The sequence below is a fragment of the Raphanus sativus genome, chromosome 2 (assembly GCF_000801105.2).
Source record: "Raphanus sativus cultivar WK10039 chromosome 2, ASM80110v3, whole genome shotgun sequence".
NCBI classification, from domain to species: Eukaryota; Viridiplantae; Streptophyta; class Magnoliopsida; order Brassicales; family Brassicaceae; genus Raphanus; species Raphanus sativus.
The window spans coordinates 15,045,056-15,060,983 of NC_079512.1; the positions used below are offsets into that span (position 1 = coordinate 15,045,056).

The 15,928-nt window shown below is 31.4% G+C and overlaps 2 protein-coding genes across 3 annotated transcripts; one reads left to right on the forward strand and one right to left on the reverse strand.

The window, feature by feature from the left end:
• The first annotated feature begins 6,507 nt into the window (after nt 1–6,507).
• Nucleotides 6,508–9,597, forward strand: LOC108828522 (actin-12-like). 2 transcript variants are annotated; one of them, XM_018602261.2, is made up of 5 exons: nt 6,508–6,741; nt 7,796–7,867; nt 7,949–8,342; nt 8,589–9,202; nt 9,300–9,597. In XM_018602261.2, exons 2-5 carry the CDS (start codon nt 7,808–7,810, stop codon nt 9,363–9,365), a joined length of 1,134 nt encoding a protein of 377 aa, XP_018457763.1. In that variant the 5' UTR covers nt 6,508–6,741; nt 7,796–7,807; the 3' UTR covers nt 9,366–9,597. The 2 variants fall into 2 exon arrangements, with proteins under 2 accessions (XP_018457763.1, XP_018457747.1); XM_018602245.2 differs by having other exon boundaries at nt 6,511–6,741; nt 7,792–7,867.
• A 2,472-nt stretch (nt 9,598–12,069) lies between these two features.
• LOC108841144 (uncharacterized) lies at nt 12,070–13,317 on the reverse strand. The gene is made up of 3 exons (XM_057004136.1): nt 12,676–13,317; nt 12,136–12,604; nt 12,070–12,077 (listed from the first exon to the last, which is right to left on the reverse strand). The coding sequence occupies exons 1-3, from the start codon at nt 13,315–13,317 to the stop codon at nt 12,070–12,072; spliced, it is 1,119 nt and encodes a 372-aa protein (XP_056860116.1).
• Nucleotides 13,318–15,928: the final 2,611 nt, after the last annotated feature.

Consider the following 15,928-nt stretch of genomic DNA (forward strand, 5'->3'; position numbering starts at 1 on the left):
TTCGATACAAAAAAATTATATAAACATTAGTAATAGAAACAATGGTTTATACAAATCTTTCTTACGCACATATTTAAAATGTTAGAAGTCAACAGTTTAGATTATAGTAACATTTAAAGTCAATAATAGTAATAGGCTTTATTTAAATGAAGGAAAATCTTATTAAGTTGCTATAAAATAGGTTAGTTATAAGATTTTGTTATATGTAATAGGTTGGACTAAAAAAATAAAAGGGTCCAAAACAATTTGTATAAGTCGATTTTTCAAGACTGCTTCTGTTTTAATAGTATAGATTAATAATAATGTTGTATAGTTAGAGAAAATATAGGTAGGAAAAAAAATATTAATCAATAGGTGCAACAACCTTTTTAAATAGATTTTTTTGGGAATGATTCTCTTTTAATAGTATAGACTAGATTATGATCCGCCCTTTAAAGGGCGGATGTATTTTTTGTTTTAATTTAACTTTTATATTTGTATTTTCTGTGTGATTATATTTGTATTTTTCTTTGTAATCATATCTGTATATAAATCTTAATCAAAATATATTTTATTAAGTAATAATAATTTAAAAATTGATCATGTATATTGCCAGTCGAACTGGTCAAAAAATATGACCCGCACAGTCCGCAAAATAATTTGTACCGGCACCTGCCCCATTTAATTTTGCGGTTATCCGTGGGTTATAAATTTTTTAAAAATAAAATTTTAATTTAATTATTATAAAAGTATAAAAATTTGTTAATAATAAAAATTCTATATTTAAAAAAATTAAAATTGTTTTTTTAAGTTACCATATTTAAAAAAATTGTTTACATTTTTTTAAAATAATTTTCGCGTCGGCGGATATCAATAATCCAAAATCTACCAACCCGCACCCACCCAGAATAAAATACTCATAGTCCGCATCCGCAAATTGTTTTTTTCAAATAGGTGAACCAAATTTTGTGATCCGCCCTTAAAAGGATGAATATATTTTTTGTTTTATATCTTTAAGAAATATAATCTTTATAAAATCCAGGTTGTAACCAATTATATCTCTGAATATTTATTTTTTCTCTAGGATATATTTAATATTTCTCTAACATCTTTGAACCTATAAATATAGCTGCAAAAAATGTACAAAATTTGAAATTGAGATTAGTATGATAAGGAGTTCGATATAGAGATGCCTTTAAAATAAGAGTTTAAGTTCCATGATAAGGAGTTCGATATACAAAAAATATGACATTCTTAAAAAATAGGAATTTATCATTATGGAACTTCTTTGTTATTGTTGCAGTTATATCTCGGCATATAAACAGTTATATATGTTGTTGTAATTATATTTATAGGTTTCATGTACTTTTTAAATTGGACTCAACTATTATCAATTGCTAAATTAGTAGAATAGATATTAAAAGTGTCTAGAACAATTTTTGTATATGGCAAGTTTAAATAATAAAAACAAAGTGGATGTTACAAAAAAAATGGAAGAAAGTGGATATAGCAAAGGGGAAACCGTGGACATATGATTAATACAAATTTGATTTGTTTCCTTATAACTTCAGCTTGATTGTAGGAGAAAATATAGACGTATTTGGTATTGTATAGTTACGTTAATTTATTATATGGCCAAACAATTTAAAATGTTTAGCTAGCGTGTATATTTAAATTATATAAGGAAGGACCAAATTTTTTTTAAGTCTAATGAATAGGTCCAACAACTTTGTATAAGTCGAATTTTCAAGACTGTTTCTCTTTTAATAGTATTGACTAGATTTTGACCCGCAGTTTGAAACCGCGGGATATTTTATGATGAAATTTTTTATCAACTACATTATTACAAATGATATTAATTTGTAAGATTTTTGTCTATTTTAAATATTTTTGTATTTAAATCAACATTTTTAAACCCAACATGAATCTGCGATTGAACCGGTGATCCAATATGTAATACAGTTAGGATTTTAAGAAATATCATTATTTTAAAACCCGATAAACCAGCAAAAACGCTAAACCCCAAAGCAAACCCGTTGAACCCATGAATTACCGATATATCATCCAATTTGATTTAATTTTTATAATTTTTAAAATTTAAAGTTAATTGCTACTTTAGCATTAGATATTTAAATACTTATTAACTTAAATCTTATTATATTTTTTATATGTCATATCTCTAAGTTAGATTATGTAATAAATTAAAAGTATTTAAATTAATAAATATTTAAATATCGAATGCCAAATTTGAAATTATGGGTTTCGTTTTAAATCAAATACCTATTTTTTGAACACAAACTTATATTATATAGTTTTCATGAAATTAGGGATTTCGTTTTTATCATTTATTAATTTTCAGAAAATCTATTATTATAGCCATGTATATTGCTTTTGTGAATACTTAGAAACTACTTACCATAAAAATCGTTTTGAAATCTTAGCATTAATAATCATGATATAGTCTTACCATATAAATAGGCTAGATGTTAGGCTTTTTGTTATTACAGTATATGTTTTGTGGACATCGAATATGTACGGTCATGCGACAATCCGGTTGACTTGTTCACCAAGTCTCTTCCGACTACAACATTCCGAAAACACGTCTATGGTATCGGAATGCGATATTTGCGTGACCTATGAAGAGAAAGCTATGTCCATTATTTTCAAGGGGAGATTACGTCAGTGTACTCTTTTTCCCTTGTCATGGTTTTTATCCCATTGGGTTTTTCCATGACTAGGTTTTTAACGAGGCACTACGTAACACAAATTGGATAATCAAGGGAGAGTGTTAAAGATAAATATAAGTGTGATTATCCAAAAAGACACATGTCTCACTTTGACATCATATTGTCATAAGTACGTGTCTTTATTTCAGTAAAGAAGAGATGACTAAGCATTAAATTTTGTACTATAAAAGGAATGTGTTTGTGCTGAGAAATCAATAAGAATCAGTTTGCAACTCTCTCTCTCTCACGTCCCATCCCTCTCTCTTTTTCATTACTTTACTTTCTTTTACAATCTCAAATACATATTATTAATATACACCTCACTTAAGAATTCACAACACAGGAATAATTTTTAATAAATTAGTTGGGTTAAAAAAATTAACAGCCCAAAATCTGAATAAATTTGTGAAATATTGAAGTCCAGCTTTTTCATATTATTAGAATCAGTAAAATTGTATTCTTAGAGAAATTATCTAAGATAAAGTTGACATTTGTGACAGGTTAGAATCGACTTAATTAGTGACTTGTGTACATATAAGTACTGATCCATTTATCTGTTTATTAAAGTAATGACGAACAGAGATTATATTAAAATTAGCTTAACAATGAAAGCAAAATATCATGTTTATTTTAAAAAAATTAAAGAAAAAAGAATAATAAGTGACCACCTTAAAAACAACTAATATAAGAACCATCAATTTAGGATTCTTGTCATCAATATGCATTTTTTGGAATCCTATAAAAAAAAATTAAAAAAGAGTTCAGTAATTTTACATATACAATTAGATTCATAAATCTAAGACATAGCATTACCTCGTTCTAAAGGCTTGTATTTCTGTCATTTGAAACTGAATGGGTAAAACGTTTAAAGCTGAATGATTTCTACAATAAGATCAATGATGCTATGTATGAACAACGGTGCCTTTAAAATAAATGCAAGTGGAATAAAAGGGAAGTATAGAAAATAATTAGTGCTCAATCAGCTTATCCCATATTTGTTTAAACCCTTGCCAAAATGGATTCATAGACCCATAAAATTTAAAATTTGATTCAATCACGGATTAATTAGATACTAATTTGAAGGTTCTTAACTTCTTTATAAATCTTAACCCAATGAATTTAAAATTTGATTCAATCATGGACTAATTAGATGCTAATTTGTCTAAAAGTTAATGAATTTAATTAACAACTAACGAAAAAAGCATCTTGCTCAATGTATAAGATAAGAATGTTCAAACCAAAACATTATAATGTATACATTTGTGAAATATAACACATAAATTAGATGATAACAATTTATGCAGAATGGATCACAATTATAATTTTATACGTTTAGTAAATTGGATCGATCAATAAAATCTTGGACTTGTACGGGTTTAAATGAATATTCTAAAATATTAGAATATATGTATTGGCTTATTCTCAACATTTCATGAAAATCAATACATAATTTTGTATTATATATTAAAGTGAAAATGATATATTCGATGAAACCATGTATGTTATGGGGATTTGATTAATCAGATTCCAAAAGACCTTGCATAGTACACGTCATGTACAACCGTATTTTATGATATGTAATTAAAAGAAATATTCCATAGTACCACTAATGGCATTCACCGTAATTAATCTAGTCTTTTAAGGATATATTTAATAAAAGGCTGAAAATGCGTGAAAAGCCGAGACATCATTAAAATAGCAACACTGTAAATAGTTTACTCTTTTAAGATTAGTCTTTTAAATTGCTTACTAGATTTTGACCCGCCCTTAAAAGGGCGGGTATATTTTTTGTTTTATATTTAATTTTTGATATTTGTTTTTCTTTTTCTGATTATATTTGTATTTTTTTAATCATATTTGTCTATAAATTTTAATAAAATAAATTTTATTAAATAATAGCAATTTAAAATTGATATGGTATACTCACGGTTAAGGCTGGATTGCGAGTCAAATTCACTCCGCTGATCCGCCAACCCGCTGACCCGCCAACCCGCTGATCCGCCAACCCGCGGGTTTTCAATTTTGTTTTGGTTAGAAAATATGACCCGCCTTGGTATATTTTTAAATGCTATTTAAATTTGACCTTCCCTCAATACTTTTTGTTTTACATATTTTTTAAGATATTTAATTTTCATATTTGTGTCTTTCTTTATAATTATATTTGTATTTTTTTATAAAAATATTGTGATTTAAATACAACCCGCTCCTTGTATACTTATAAAACTTGATTTATTTAACATACGCTCGTTTCTTTGTAATCATATGTCCGTATATCTGTTTCTTATAATCATATTTATCTATTTTAGATCTCGATCCGTGCATCAAATGCGGTTATAACGCCGCTTTGTAACTTTTGTTTTTTTCGTGTAAATATGTAACAATTTTCTGTAATATTTTCTTTTATTTATAAAATTTAGTTTTACATGTTTGTGTATAATATATTTTTAAAAATTATTAGTAAGATATTTTTATAATTGTATTGAATTTTAATGTTGCATAACTATACAATTGTACCATAGCCATTTGATACATTAATTTTGCACTTTATTCCTAAACAGTGGCTATTTTTTAAAAAAAAATAACAAATTATAATTACAATTTTATTTAGTAATTAAATAAATAAATGTAAACTCAAAATTCATATTTTATTAATGATTTTTGTTTTACAATTATAAAGTGCTTATCTTACATGGGTTTTTAACAAAAGGATATATAAGAAGTAAAATCCAAACAATCAACTTATATTATTTTATATTATTTTTGAAGTTTTCATTATTTTCATATTATTTTCAGTATTCTCGATATATATCCACTAACGTATGAATTAGAATGAAATTGTTCCCGAGAATTTTGGGATTAAAGTGGGGGGGTTATTAAAAAGCGGTTACAATTATTTTTAGTAGATTATCTAGAAAAAAAAATGTTGGACTAAACCTATATCAATAGGTCATGCTGAAGAATTAATAGAATAGATGTATTAATAATAAGGGGATTAATAATGGTTGCCTTTGGGACATAGGAGAGATTAAGGGGTTGACTGGTTTTCCCGCTACCATCCGCAAAAGCAGCTTTTGCGGTTCATAGCGGTTGTTGGCGTTTCGAAACAATCACAGAAAACGCTACAAATCGCTTCAAACCGCTCTGAACCTCTTAAAATCAAAAGCTGGTTCCAGCTAGCGTTTGCGGTTGCGGGCGGTTGCGGAAGGGTAAATTTTTTTTAAAAAAAAACAGAATAAATAAAAATAATACTAAAAATATCCAATAAAAATTTTCAATTGAAATAATAGAAATTGTAAAATGTATTCATATTATATTTCAATTTATATTATAAAAATTCAAATATAAAATATGTTCTATAAATTTTTAAAATTGAATAATATGATTTTATAAATATAAATTTTATATTTATCATATTATTATGATTTTAATATTTTTTATAATTACATAAAATGTAAATATTGTTAAATTATTATTTAACAGATGTTGCATTTAGTAGTTTACCAGTCATAAGAGTCCCGCAAACGCAACAATTTCTAACAGCTGTACCAGTCGTACAAATCTCTAGAAAACGCTTAAAACCGCAACCATCCGCACCCGCAAACTCCCGCAACCGCAACCGCAACCGCTGCGGTTACACCAGTTAGGCCCTAAAATTCAAACTTCTCTGAAAATATAAAAATAAATAAAAAAAAAGAATGAGAAATTTCAAAGCGATGGTTTATATTTAGTGAAGAATGGCCTAAATTATAAAAAGCCAAAGCTTACCGGTAACCGATTATTCCGCTAAACAGAGCCTGGAACCGTATTTTTCGGTCATGCTGGCGTTTCTCGACCCAAAAATAGGTGAGACGTGTCAATACAGGCTGAGATATCGTGCTCAGATACAAAACTAACGGCTTAGATACGTTTTTTGTCAAACGATATTAAGGGCCAAAAGTTCCTTCTGTTTTCTAGACATTTTGAAAAACCCAATTCATAGGCGCCCGTCTCAGAGAGCTTCTTTGTCCTCTTCTTCGTCTGTACGTAAATTAATCAGGTAAATCTTTTTTTTTATTAGTTTGGAAAATATGTTTGTTGTGAGAGATAATTCGAAAATTCTTGTCGTGGATCATTTGGGATTCGATGACCTGTCGACGATTTTCTTTTTTTTTTCTCTTTTTTTTTTCAGCAATCGTAATGTTAATGTGTTGATTGTTAGCGAACTTTGACGAACATGTTTTGGGTATATTTCTCTTTTTGCATCTCAAAAATCGAAGAAGACAAATGTTTATATATATGCATGTAAGGATGGACTTTGACCCGTTAAATTTGATCCGTTTCGTTTTAATTCGATCCGCAAGCTTTCGAAGTAAATCAAATAATAAAAATCTATATCTTTTAAAATTGAAACAACTCACAAATATTAAAATTGGATATCTGATCTGATCCTGGAATATATAAATACATGTATATTTTGATTATATTTAAAGTTTTAAATATATAAAATTATATATTTTTATTCTAACATATGATTTGACAGGTTATATTCACATTATAATTTTTTTAATAAGTTTTGTATTATTATAATTGTTAATTAAGTTTAAAAAAATTACGAAATGTGTAGATTCACTATTTTTAAAAATTTTATCTTGTATATCATGCAAAAAAAAATATTTTACAAAATAAATTTGTATCAAAAATTTAATATTATTTGTATAAATAAAAACAAATGAGATATCTGTAAGTATTCATTTTTTGAATATCCGTACACTTTTCCGAAGCAAAGCGGAAAATTAGATATCTGTAACATACGAAACAAATCACAAATACCTTCAAAAATATGGATATCTAATATGTGCTCAGGCCTATATGCAAATATGTAACTGGCAATTTAGCAAAAAAAAACAAAAGAGAAAGTATGTAACTAGCCATAACCTGGTCTGTAGATTTTGGCCAATGTATTTTATTTTTTATTAGTGTTGGTCATGCGAATTTGGCTTTAATCATTTTTAGAAATATCTGAACCCTTTTCTTGATTCCAGGCGTTGTTTAATACTTTCACATTTTAAATGTATAATACTTTTGTCTCTTCTGCTCATGCGATCAGCTAGATATATTGAAATATGGCGGATGGTGAAGATATTCAGCCCCTTGTTTGCGACAACGGGACCGGAATGGTCAAGGTAACAAAAACAAGATTTAAATGTTTTACCATATGTCATTAAGTTGTAAGTGAATTAATTAAACTTTCAACTTGCGTGTAGGCCGGTTTTGCAGGTGACGATGCTCCAAGAGCTGTATTCCCAAGTATCGTTGGCCGTCCACGTCACACGGGAGTGATGGTTGGAATGGGACAAAAGGACGCTTACGTTGGAGACGAGGCTCAGTCCAAACGTGGTATTTTGACACTCAAATATCCAATCGAGCATGGTATTGTCAACAACTGGGATGACATGGAGAAGATATGGCATCACACTTTCTACAACGAGCTCCGTGTTGCTCCTGAAGAACACCCGGTTCTGCTAACCGAAGCCCCGCTGAATCCAAAGGCAAATAGGGAGAAGATGACTCAGATCATGTTTGAGACGTTCAACGCTCCTGCTATGTATGTTGCCATTCAAGCCGTTCTATCCCTCTATGCCAGCGGCCGTACCACTGGTCAGTACACTGATAAGCCATAACCTTTTTTTCTTTCTTGAATATTACTCTGCCTAAGCTGTTTTGCATACAGTACAAATCACAATTTTATGCATCAAGAGATGGCTGTTTTTCCATGAGTTCGGTTCAGTTTATTGAGTACAGAAATATTGTTACAATTTGATTTTAAGTAATGTTGGTTTGTTATTTCTGTCTGTAGCTATAATTTTTTATTGATTGCTCCTCTTTTGCATTTCTTTTTGCTAGGTATTGTTTTGGACTCTGGAGATGGTGTAAGCCACACGGTTCCAATCTACGAGGGTTATGCTCTACCACACGCAATCCTGCGTCTGGACCTTGCAGGTCGTGATCTGACTGACTACCTCATGAAAATCCTAACAGAGCGTGGTTACTCCTTCACCACAACTGCTGAGCGTGAAATCGTTAGAGACATGAAGGAGAAGCTCTCTTACATTGCCTTGGACTACGAGCAAGAGCTCGAGACTTCCAACACCAGTTCTTCGGTCGAGAAGAGCTTTGAGCTTCCAGACGGTCAAGTGATAACCATTGGGGCAGAGCGTTTCCGGTGCCCTGAAGTCCTATTCCAGCCATCGATGATCGGAATGGAAAACCCGGGAATCCATGAAACTACTTACAACTCAATCATGAAATGTGATGTTGATATCAGGAAGGATCTTTATGGTAACATTGTGCTTAGTGGTGGAACCACAATGTTCGGTGGAATTGGTGATAGGATGAGTAAAGAGATCACCGCCTTGGCTCCAAGTAGTATGAAGATCAAAGTGGTGGCTCCACCTGAAAGGAAGTACAGTGTCTGGATTGGTGGCTCTATCTTGGCTTCCCTCAGCACTTTCCAGCAGGTAATTTTTCATACAAATCTTACATCATGGTGTATTATGAGTGTCTATGTGTATAATGTATGATAAATTATTACACAAATATGTTTCAAATTTGCAGATGTGGATTGCGAAAGCCGAGTATGATGAATCTGGACCGTCCATTGTCCACAGAAAGTGCTTCTGATCACAGTTACCAAGTGATACAAGTGCGCTAAAATATTTGATATCATTCTTTTCACGCTGAAGCCAAGCCATTTGTCATCTTTCCTTACCTCTGAGCTTTTGTTATTCTTCTTCCTCATTGTTTATTAATCTATAATCTTACTTTTGAAGTAAATAAAGTCAAAAACAGATCATTTATTCACAGAGTGTTTATTATTTATTTATATTGTATACATACTGGTATACACACATTATCTTCTTCTCAGTTTTATCTGTCTCTGCTGTGTTATACGAACCGACACTTCATTTCAAGCATATTCAGTTTGTGTTCTGATCAAGCAATGAGACGTTATGCTTACTTCCACCATCCGTAAATGGATGGTTCTTGTCTTATTCTGCTAGATCTTGAACCCTCCCTTCTATGACAATCCAAAGTTGATTTATCTCTATGTTCTCATCACCTCCGGGACCTATATTTTATTTCAGACTACTCCTACATTCCTCGTTTGAGCCAGTCATTAACGGCTGAGCGAAGTGGCCAGTTTCATTTGGAGAAACCATTGTATTGTTCTCTTTTTTATCCCCAATGTACTTGGTGAAGTTGGAATTGTATTTCTTATATAGACTGATGCTTCAGTCTCTGACATACAAAGAGATAAAGACTTGCGGTTAAGAGCATCTCCAATGTATTACTCCAAATTTTACTCCAAAATGGTGCAACTCCAAAATGGAGTGATGTTTTACTCCAATGTATTACTCTATTTTTTACTCCAAATATAGTTAATAATTGTTAATAATATCTTATACTTATAAAAATTTACTAATTAACCCCAACTATTTTATGTTTGCAAAAATACTTTAAAATAAAATTTATTTAAATTAAACATGTATTATTAAAAGGTACAAAAATCATAAAAATACAATAAAACATAATGTATAAGTTGGTTCAATAATAAGCATTAGAATATTTTCCCACAAATGATCGATTAATGCATTTCGTAATGAAAAAATGAGTTTCTTTATCTTTGATATTCCTAAATCGAGTATTTTTTTTTAAATCAGACATTTAAATCACTTATTTTATGTTATTTTCATTTTATATTATTTTTGTTATTTAATTATGTTATGCATTTTATATCAAATTATTAAATAATGAAATAACTTATTTTTCATGTTGTTGTATCATTTTAAAATATTATTTAAGTAAGAAATAAGACCATTAAAGATTTAAAGGACCATTTCATAAATAAAAAAGGTTCAACTCCAAAATGGAGTAATGTGTAAGATTACTCCATAAATGGAGTAACCTTAGCTATTACTCCATTTTGGAGTTGGAAATAGAGTGGGGTTGGAGAGGATTTTACTCCAAAATGATGTTTGGAGTAGAAAATGGAGTAGGGTTGGAGATGCCCTAAAGCTACCAAAACCTCATATTTTCAATGTGACACATTTAAGAAAATTTTGCATTTTATGCTTTATAAACAACTCATTTTGGATCTCAATTTTTTCAATTAAACAAACTCGGCTTTTCACATGAATACATTATATCATAGTGCTCACACTAAGGAAATCCACTGTTTCTAAGATCCGGGCATTGGTCATTTTGACAATCGAGTTATCCGGAAAAACTACCGAAATACTGACCAAAGACATTTATTCAAACATTTCCAACAGTAACTAGACGAACGGATTTATAAACGTCTTGTTTGTGATTGATTTACATGATTAATTTTACATCTGACGACGTTGGCAATGATCAAATGGTTTTCTTAATATAACTTACAGTAATCAAATGTATATGAAAACAGATTCAAAGACAAAAAGCTATTCGGTAAATCACTAGAAGTCGATTCTTTAATAGAGTAAGCAAGTCACAGTTTACCCAAGAATTTTCACTAGATTCAATACATATTTTTCTACTCAAAGTTAGTAGATAATATAGAGATCTCATTTGCTAGTGTTGATCACTTGTTTGATTGTTGATTTCGCAACTTGCATTATTAAAAAAGAAATTGAGGATGAGTTCATAGGACTGACAACAGATTATCTGACGTGTTTTTGGAATTTAGATCAATGGAGTTTACTTCAAGATCCCTTCACCATCTACAAACATGTTGAAAAGGTTGCTTTTGTTATACTAGTAATTGGAAACAAAACTTTTTTCAACATTCGAGTGATAAACGAAGAAAATATTAATTAGACTTTGTTCCTTGTTATTGATAAAAAAAAACTTATGTGGAAAGGAAAGATGGACTTGAAAACTAAGCCAAGACAACACTAGCAGATTCTAATGGCCAAAGTAACAAGGGCCCATGCCTCAAAGGATCTTTTCAGATTTTGAAATCTTAGATGCTGATTGAGATGCTTCTTGTGGCTTAATGATTGAGAGGAAGTTGGAGAGACCATTGGTTAGTGCAGAAGTTGTGACCAAGGAAGCTCTCAGCAAACTAACGGCCTGCAAAAAAAGGTAGATTCAATAGAAGAACAAAAAATAACATTATCAAGTAAAGAAAAGTGGATAGAAAAGAAGATGTAAAAGCATACCTCTGCTTTGCTAATTTTAATCACTTGCTCATCGATATCACTGATGTTCATCTGCAACTTGCTTAGTAGTGAGATTGTTGATGATGAGCTCATCGGTGTGATAAACAGATCATCTGACACTATGAAATTCGTTTCTCCCTTGACAAATCCAACCCCAGCGTTTGAATGCATTGGAGTGAACTTCACAATCCTTTCACCATTAGAAAGCACATCTTTCTTAATCTTTCTAGAAAATTTGCAGTGTGAACTTGAATATCCGTTGCGGGGGACCAAACATTCATACTCAGAATCTCCTTCCTGGATAACAATATCAAGCAGTTGTGCCCTGAACTTATAATAAGAAGGAAGCATACATTCGGAAACTTTGGCTTCTTTCTGCTTCTCAAAGCTCAAATCTTCCACGCTTCTGCAAAGATTTCCAACGCAGCCCATATTCACACAGTCAACAGAAAGTTCCCAGGCAAACTCAAGCCGTATGGCAAGAAATGTGAATAGAAGATCAATGAAGTCTTCTCTGCACTCCGCATAAAGAACCATCTTGTCAGTCTTCCTACTGTAAACTTTAATAATGATAAAGTTGTCTGCATCTCCTGCAACAACATTTTCTTGCACCAGTGGCGTCAGCGCTTTACGTTTCCTTGTTGTACAATGTTTCCTCAGGAATGTGTCAGTCAAAGGAGCTTCTGAAGTGAATAAACAACCCAGCAAAGTTAGCACCTGCATTAAGATAATAAACAATTTAGATAAAGGCTTATAAAGAAAGGTAAAATTAAAGATAATTCAAGTACCTCTTCAGAACCAACATCAATGACCATTTCTTGTAGCTTATCAAAACCAGCATAGCCTAGATCGTTGAGGATATTCAGGACAAGACCCATCGAGTTCAATGACACTTTCAGATCATTGGTGATGATAAATGACGTTCTGCAACTAGGGAATACTCCATCAGCTTGCTCTCCTTGACCCTGAATCTTGTGGTTCATCGAGCTTCCGCAATGAATACACCTTGAGGTATTAGTATTGCTGTATACCTTACAGCAAGCCTCATTGGACATAAAATACGGGCAGATAAAGAACCCAGTCGCCCCAGTCACGGTGTCGGTGTCATCTATGTTCAGCTTGAGCTTTCCGCGATAACTCTCCTTGACACTCCGAGGATACATCAACAGATTCTTGCAAGCTTTTGTCTCGAAATGATCAACGCTCATGTCTGAAACACTTTTGTAAAGCTTGTGGAAACAGCCAACAATGGGAGACTGGGGAGTTTGATGCTTCTCCAGCAACCTAACAATGGTACCCATAGGAAGTGTAAGAATACTACAAAGTACATCGACAAAATCTTTCCCAGCTTCAGCCAAAACAACTTTGTTTTTCTCCTCGTCAATGAGAAGTCTCAGACTAAACTTGGGTTTCGCAGCAGAATTTGCCATCAGAATAAAGTGAAAGTTGGAAAGAGAAATAAAAAGAGGAAAGTAGACCGGTAGTGGCTGTTTTATGTATCAAGTTTTGAATGTGACAGTATCAGAGAGTTACACCACCATATAACGAGAGGGTTTCAGATTATCTGATAATCGATTACAGCGAAGAGTTACACGCAGAAGTTGAAACGTTTGCGTGTTCCCATAAAAGTATGAATGTTAATACATGTCCCAAGACAAGTGTGTACATTTCCGAAACAAAAAGTGTTAGGCCAATTATTTAGCCCATTGGCTTAAATAATAAATGGCTAATTGAGAAAACGAAATGGGCCTACAGGTCTTAATAAAAAGCCTAGTTGGTTTAGTTTAAATGAATGGAAAAGGGGAACAAAGTCCCACATCGCCCAGCACAAGGGAAAGTCAGTAGTATATATATGTCTTCACATGTAGAGCTGACCAAAGGCTTCAAGGTGACAGGCATGGCTCCAGTATCGGTGTGGTAGTGGCCTTGGTAGAGGGACTCATGTCTCATACAATATTTTTGGACCAAGTTAAGCTCAACATTTATTGGACCAAGTTAAGCTCAACATTTATATAAACGGTGCTTAGTTTGTCTGAAAAATCTTTAGAACGAGTCAAAAGAGAAAATTTTGCCGAGAAAATTTCTCAACTCAACTCTTTCGATTTCTGCGAGATTGTTGCCCACGTGCAGCATCTGTTGCGGGAAGTGGGTCGTCTCCGTCTCTTTAAATATTGCCTTCTCTCTTCCTTCATTTCTCACTTTTTACATCGATATCACAGCAAAAATCCCTTAGCGTAAGTTATTAGTTACGAGAGTGTTTCGTAGAGTTTATAGTTCGATAGGGTGTTCACGAGTGAAGCGTGAATCGTCGCCATGGTTTTATCCTGGGATTCTATATTCGTACAGTCCCGTCTCACTACGGAGCGAATATAAAGAGTTAAGGAAAGAGATAACATATCTCGACTCCATGAACGTTTTCGTTCCGGTTTCATTTCGGCTTTTTCAATCGTTTCTTTCCTTAACATCTCGCTTTTATTATATCGTTTATTTGTTTCGGTTTTCCGGCTTCTACAAAAAGTCGAGTGTCGTTACAGATTCTAATAACTCTCCCGAGAAAATGTATATTTTTAGTCATATCTGGCGTAGAGTTCAATAGATTACCATCAATAGTCGAGTAACTAGTGACCTTTTTCGGTGTTCTAATTAGGTCTGAACAAATTACCCAGAACCGAACAAAACTAAACCAAACTAAGTGTCCGAATGGAGTAGTGGGACAAGTGCAGTTCTCCGGCCACATGCAGTTTTCCCGCACTGCATTCACCATTCACCATATTCTATTTGTAAAAGCAGTTCAAGCGGGAGATCTGCATGCAGTTCAATATTTTTGTCTTTTTGTGAAAAAGCAGGAGATCTGCATGCGAATCTCACCCGCCAACATTTGGTGGTGTTGATCTGCTTTTTTTGTTTGGTCAATAAATAACTTTGTTACAACAGATAACTTTAAAATATATTTATCTAGTTTTATGGATATAATATTTTATTTTATTTTATTTACAACTTTAACAATACAAAATTATCATTCTCTACTTATTATTTTGTCACGTAATTTTTACTTTTTTAAATAATTATATTAATATAATGCATATTTCATTTATAATATATTACGTATATCTATAGTAATATAGTTTAAATATGTATACTAATGTAAGAGATGCGTACTTTGTATTACACAAATATATAGTAATACTAGGACCGGCCCGCCCTACCGGCGGAATGTTAATTCTGAAATAATTGAAATAGTTAAAGTAATATCTAATATATTTTTTATTAAATTAAAATATAAATATTAGTTTAATTATGTATTTGTTTTAATTTTTTGAAGTCTAAATAAACTATGTTATCTTTGGTAATTCTGTATTTGTTTTAGTTTTCTGAAGTCTAAATAAACTACATTGAAATTTAAAAGCTGCTAAATTCCCATTGAAATTTATTATTGACGTTTACATATTTATAACATAACACAAAACGAAAGATATATTTGCATTATATATATATATATATATATACCGTTTATAGTAAAACATATAGCAGATAAAACTAACTAATTATTTAGATTTTGAATATAATAGTTGCATTGTATTTTTAATAACAATTATATTACTTCTGGAAAGATTATACTTTTTGAATTTTTATGAATAAATTGTGTTGTCAAACAGAAAATGCGAATGATTAACTTTACTTAAAAATATTATGGATGTACAATTCAGTTGTTTGTTTTTTTACTGTTTCAGTTATATGTTTGGGTCTGTAATTATGTTTAGAATAATTTGTGGTGTATGGATCTTATTGTATACGGTTACATGAATACCCACTAATTTGACTTATGTGTAAGTACTAATATGGTTGCTTTCATCAGAACGGAAAAACGTAAATTCGAAAATAGGACAGAGTCGTATGTCGACGAAACTTAAAATAAAACAGAGTCAAGAGTCTCAAAATTTTAGCAACTGTAGCTTTGGAAAGGATGTTTCTGGCTAAGCTTTAGAGTGTTGGATAACCCATTGTTTGCTGTTCCTGTACTGAAAGTTATGCAGTCAGTAT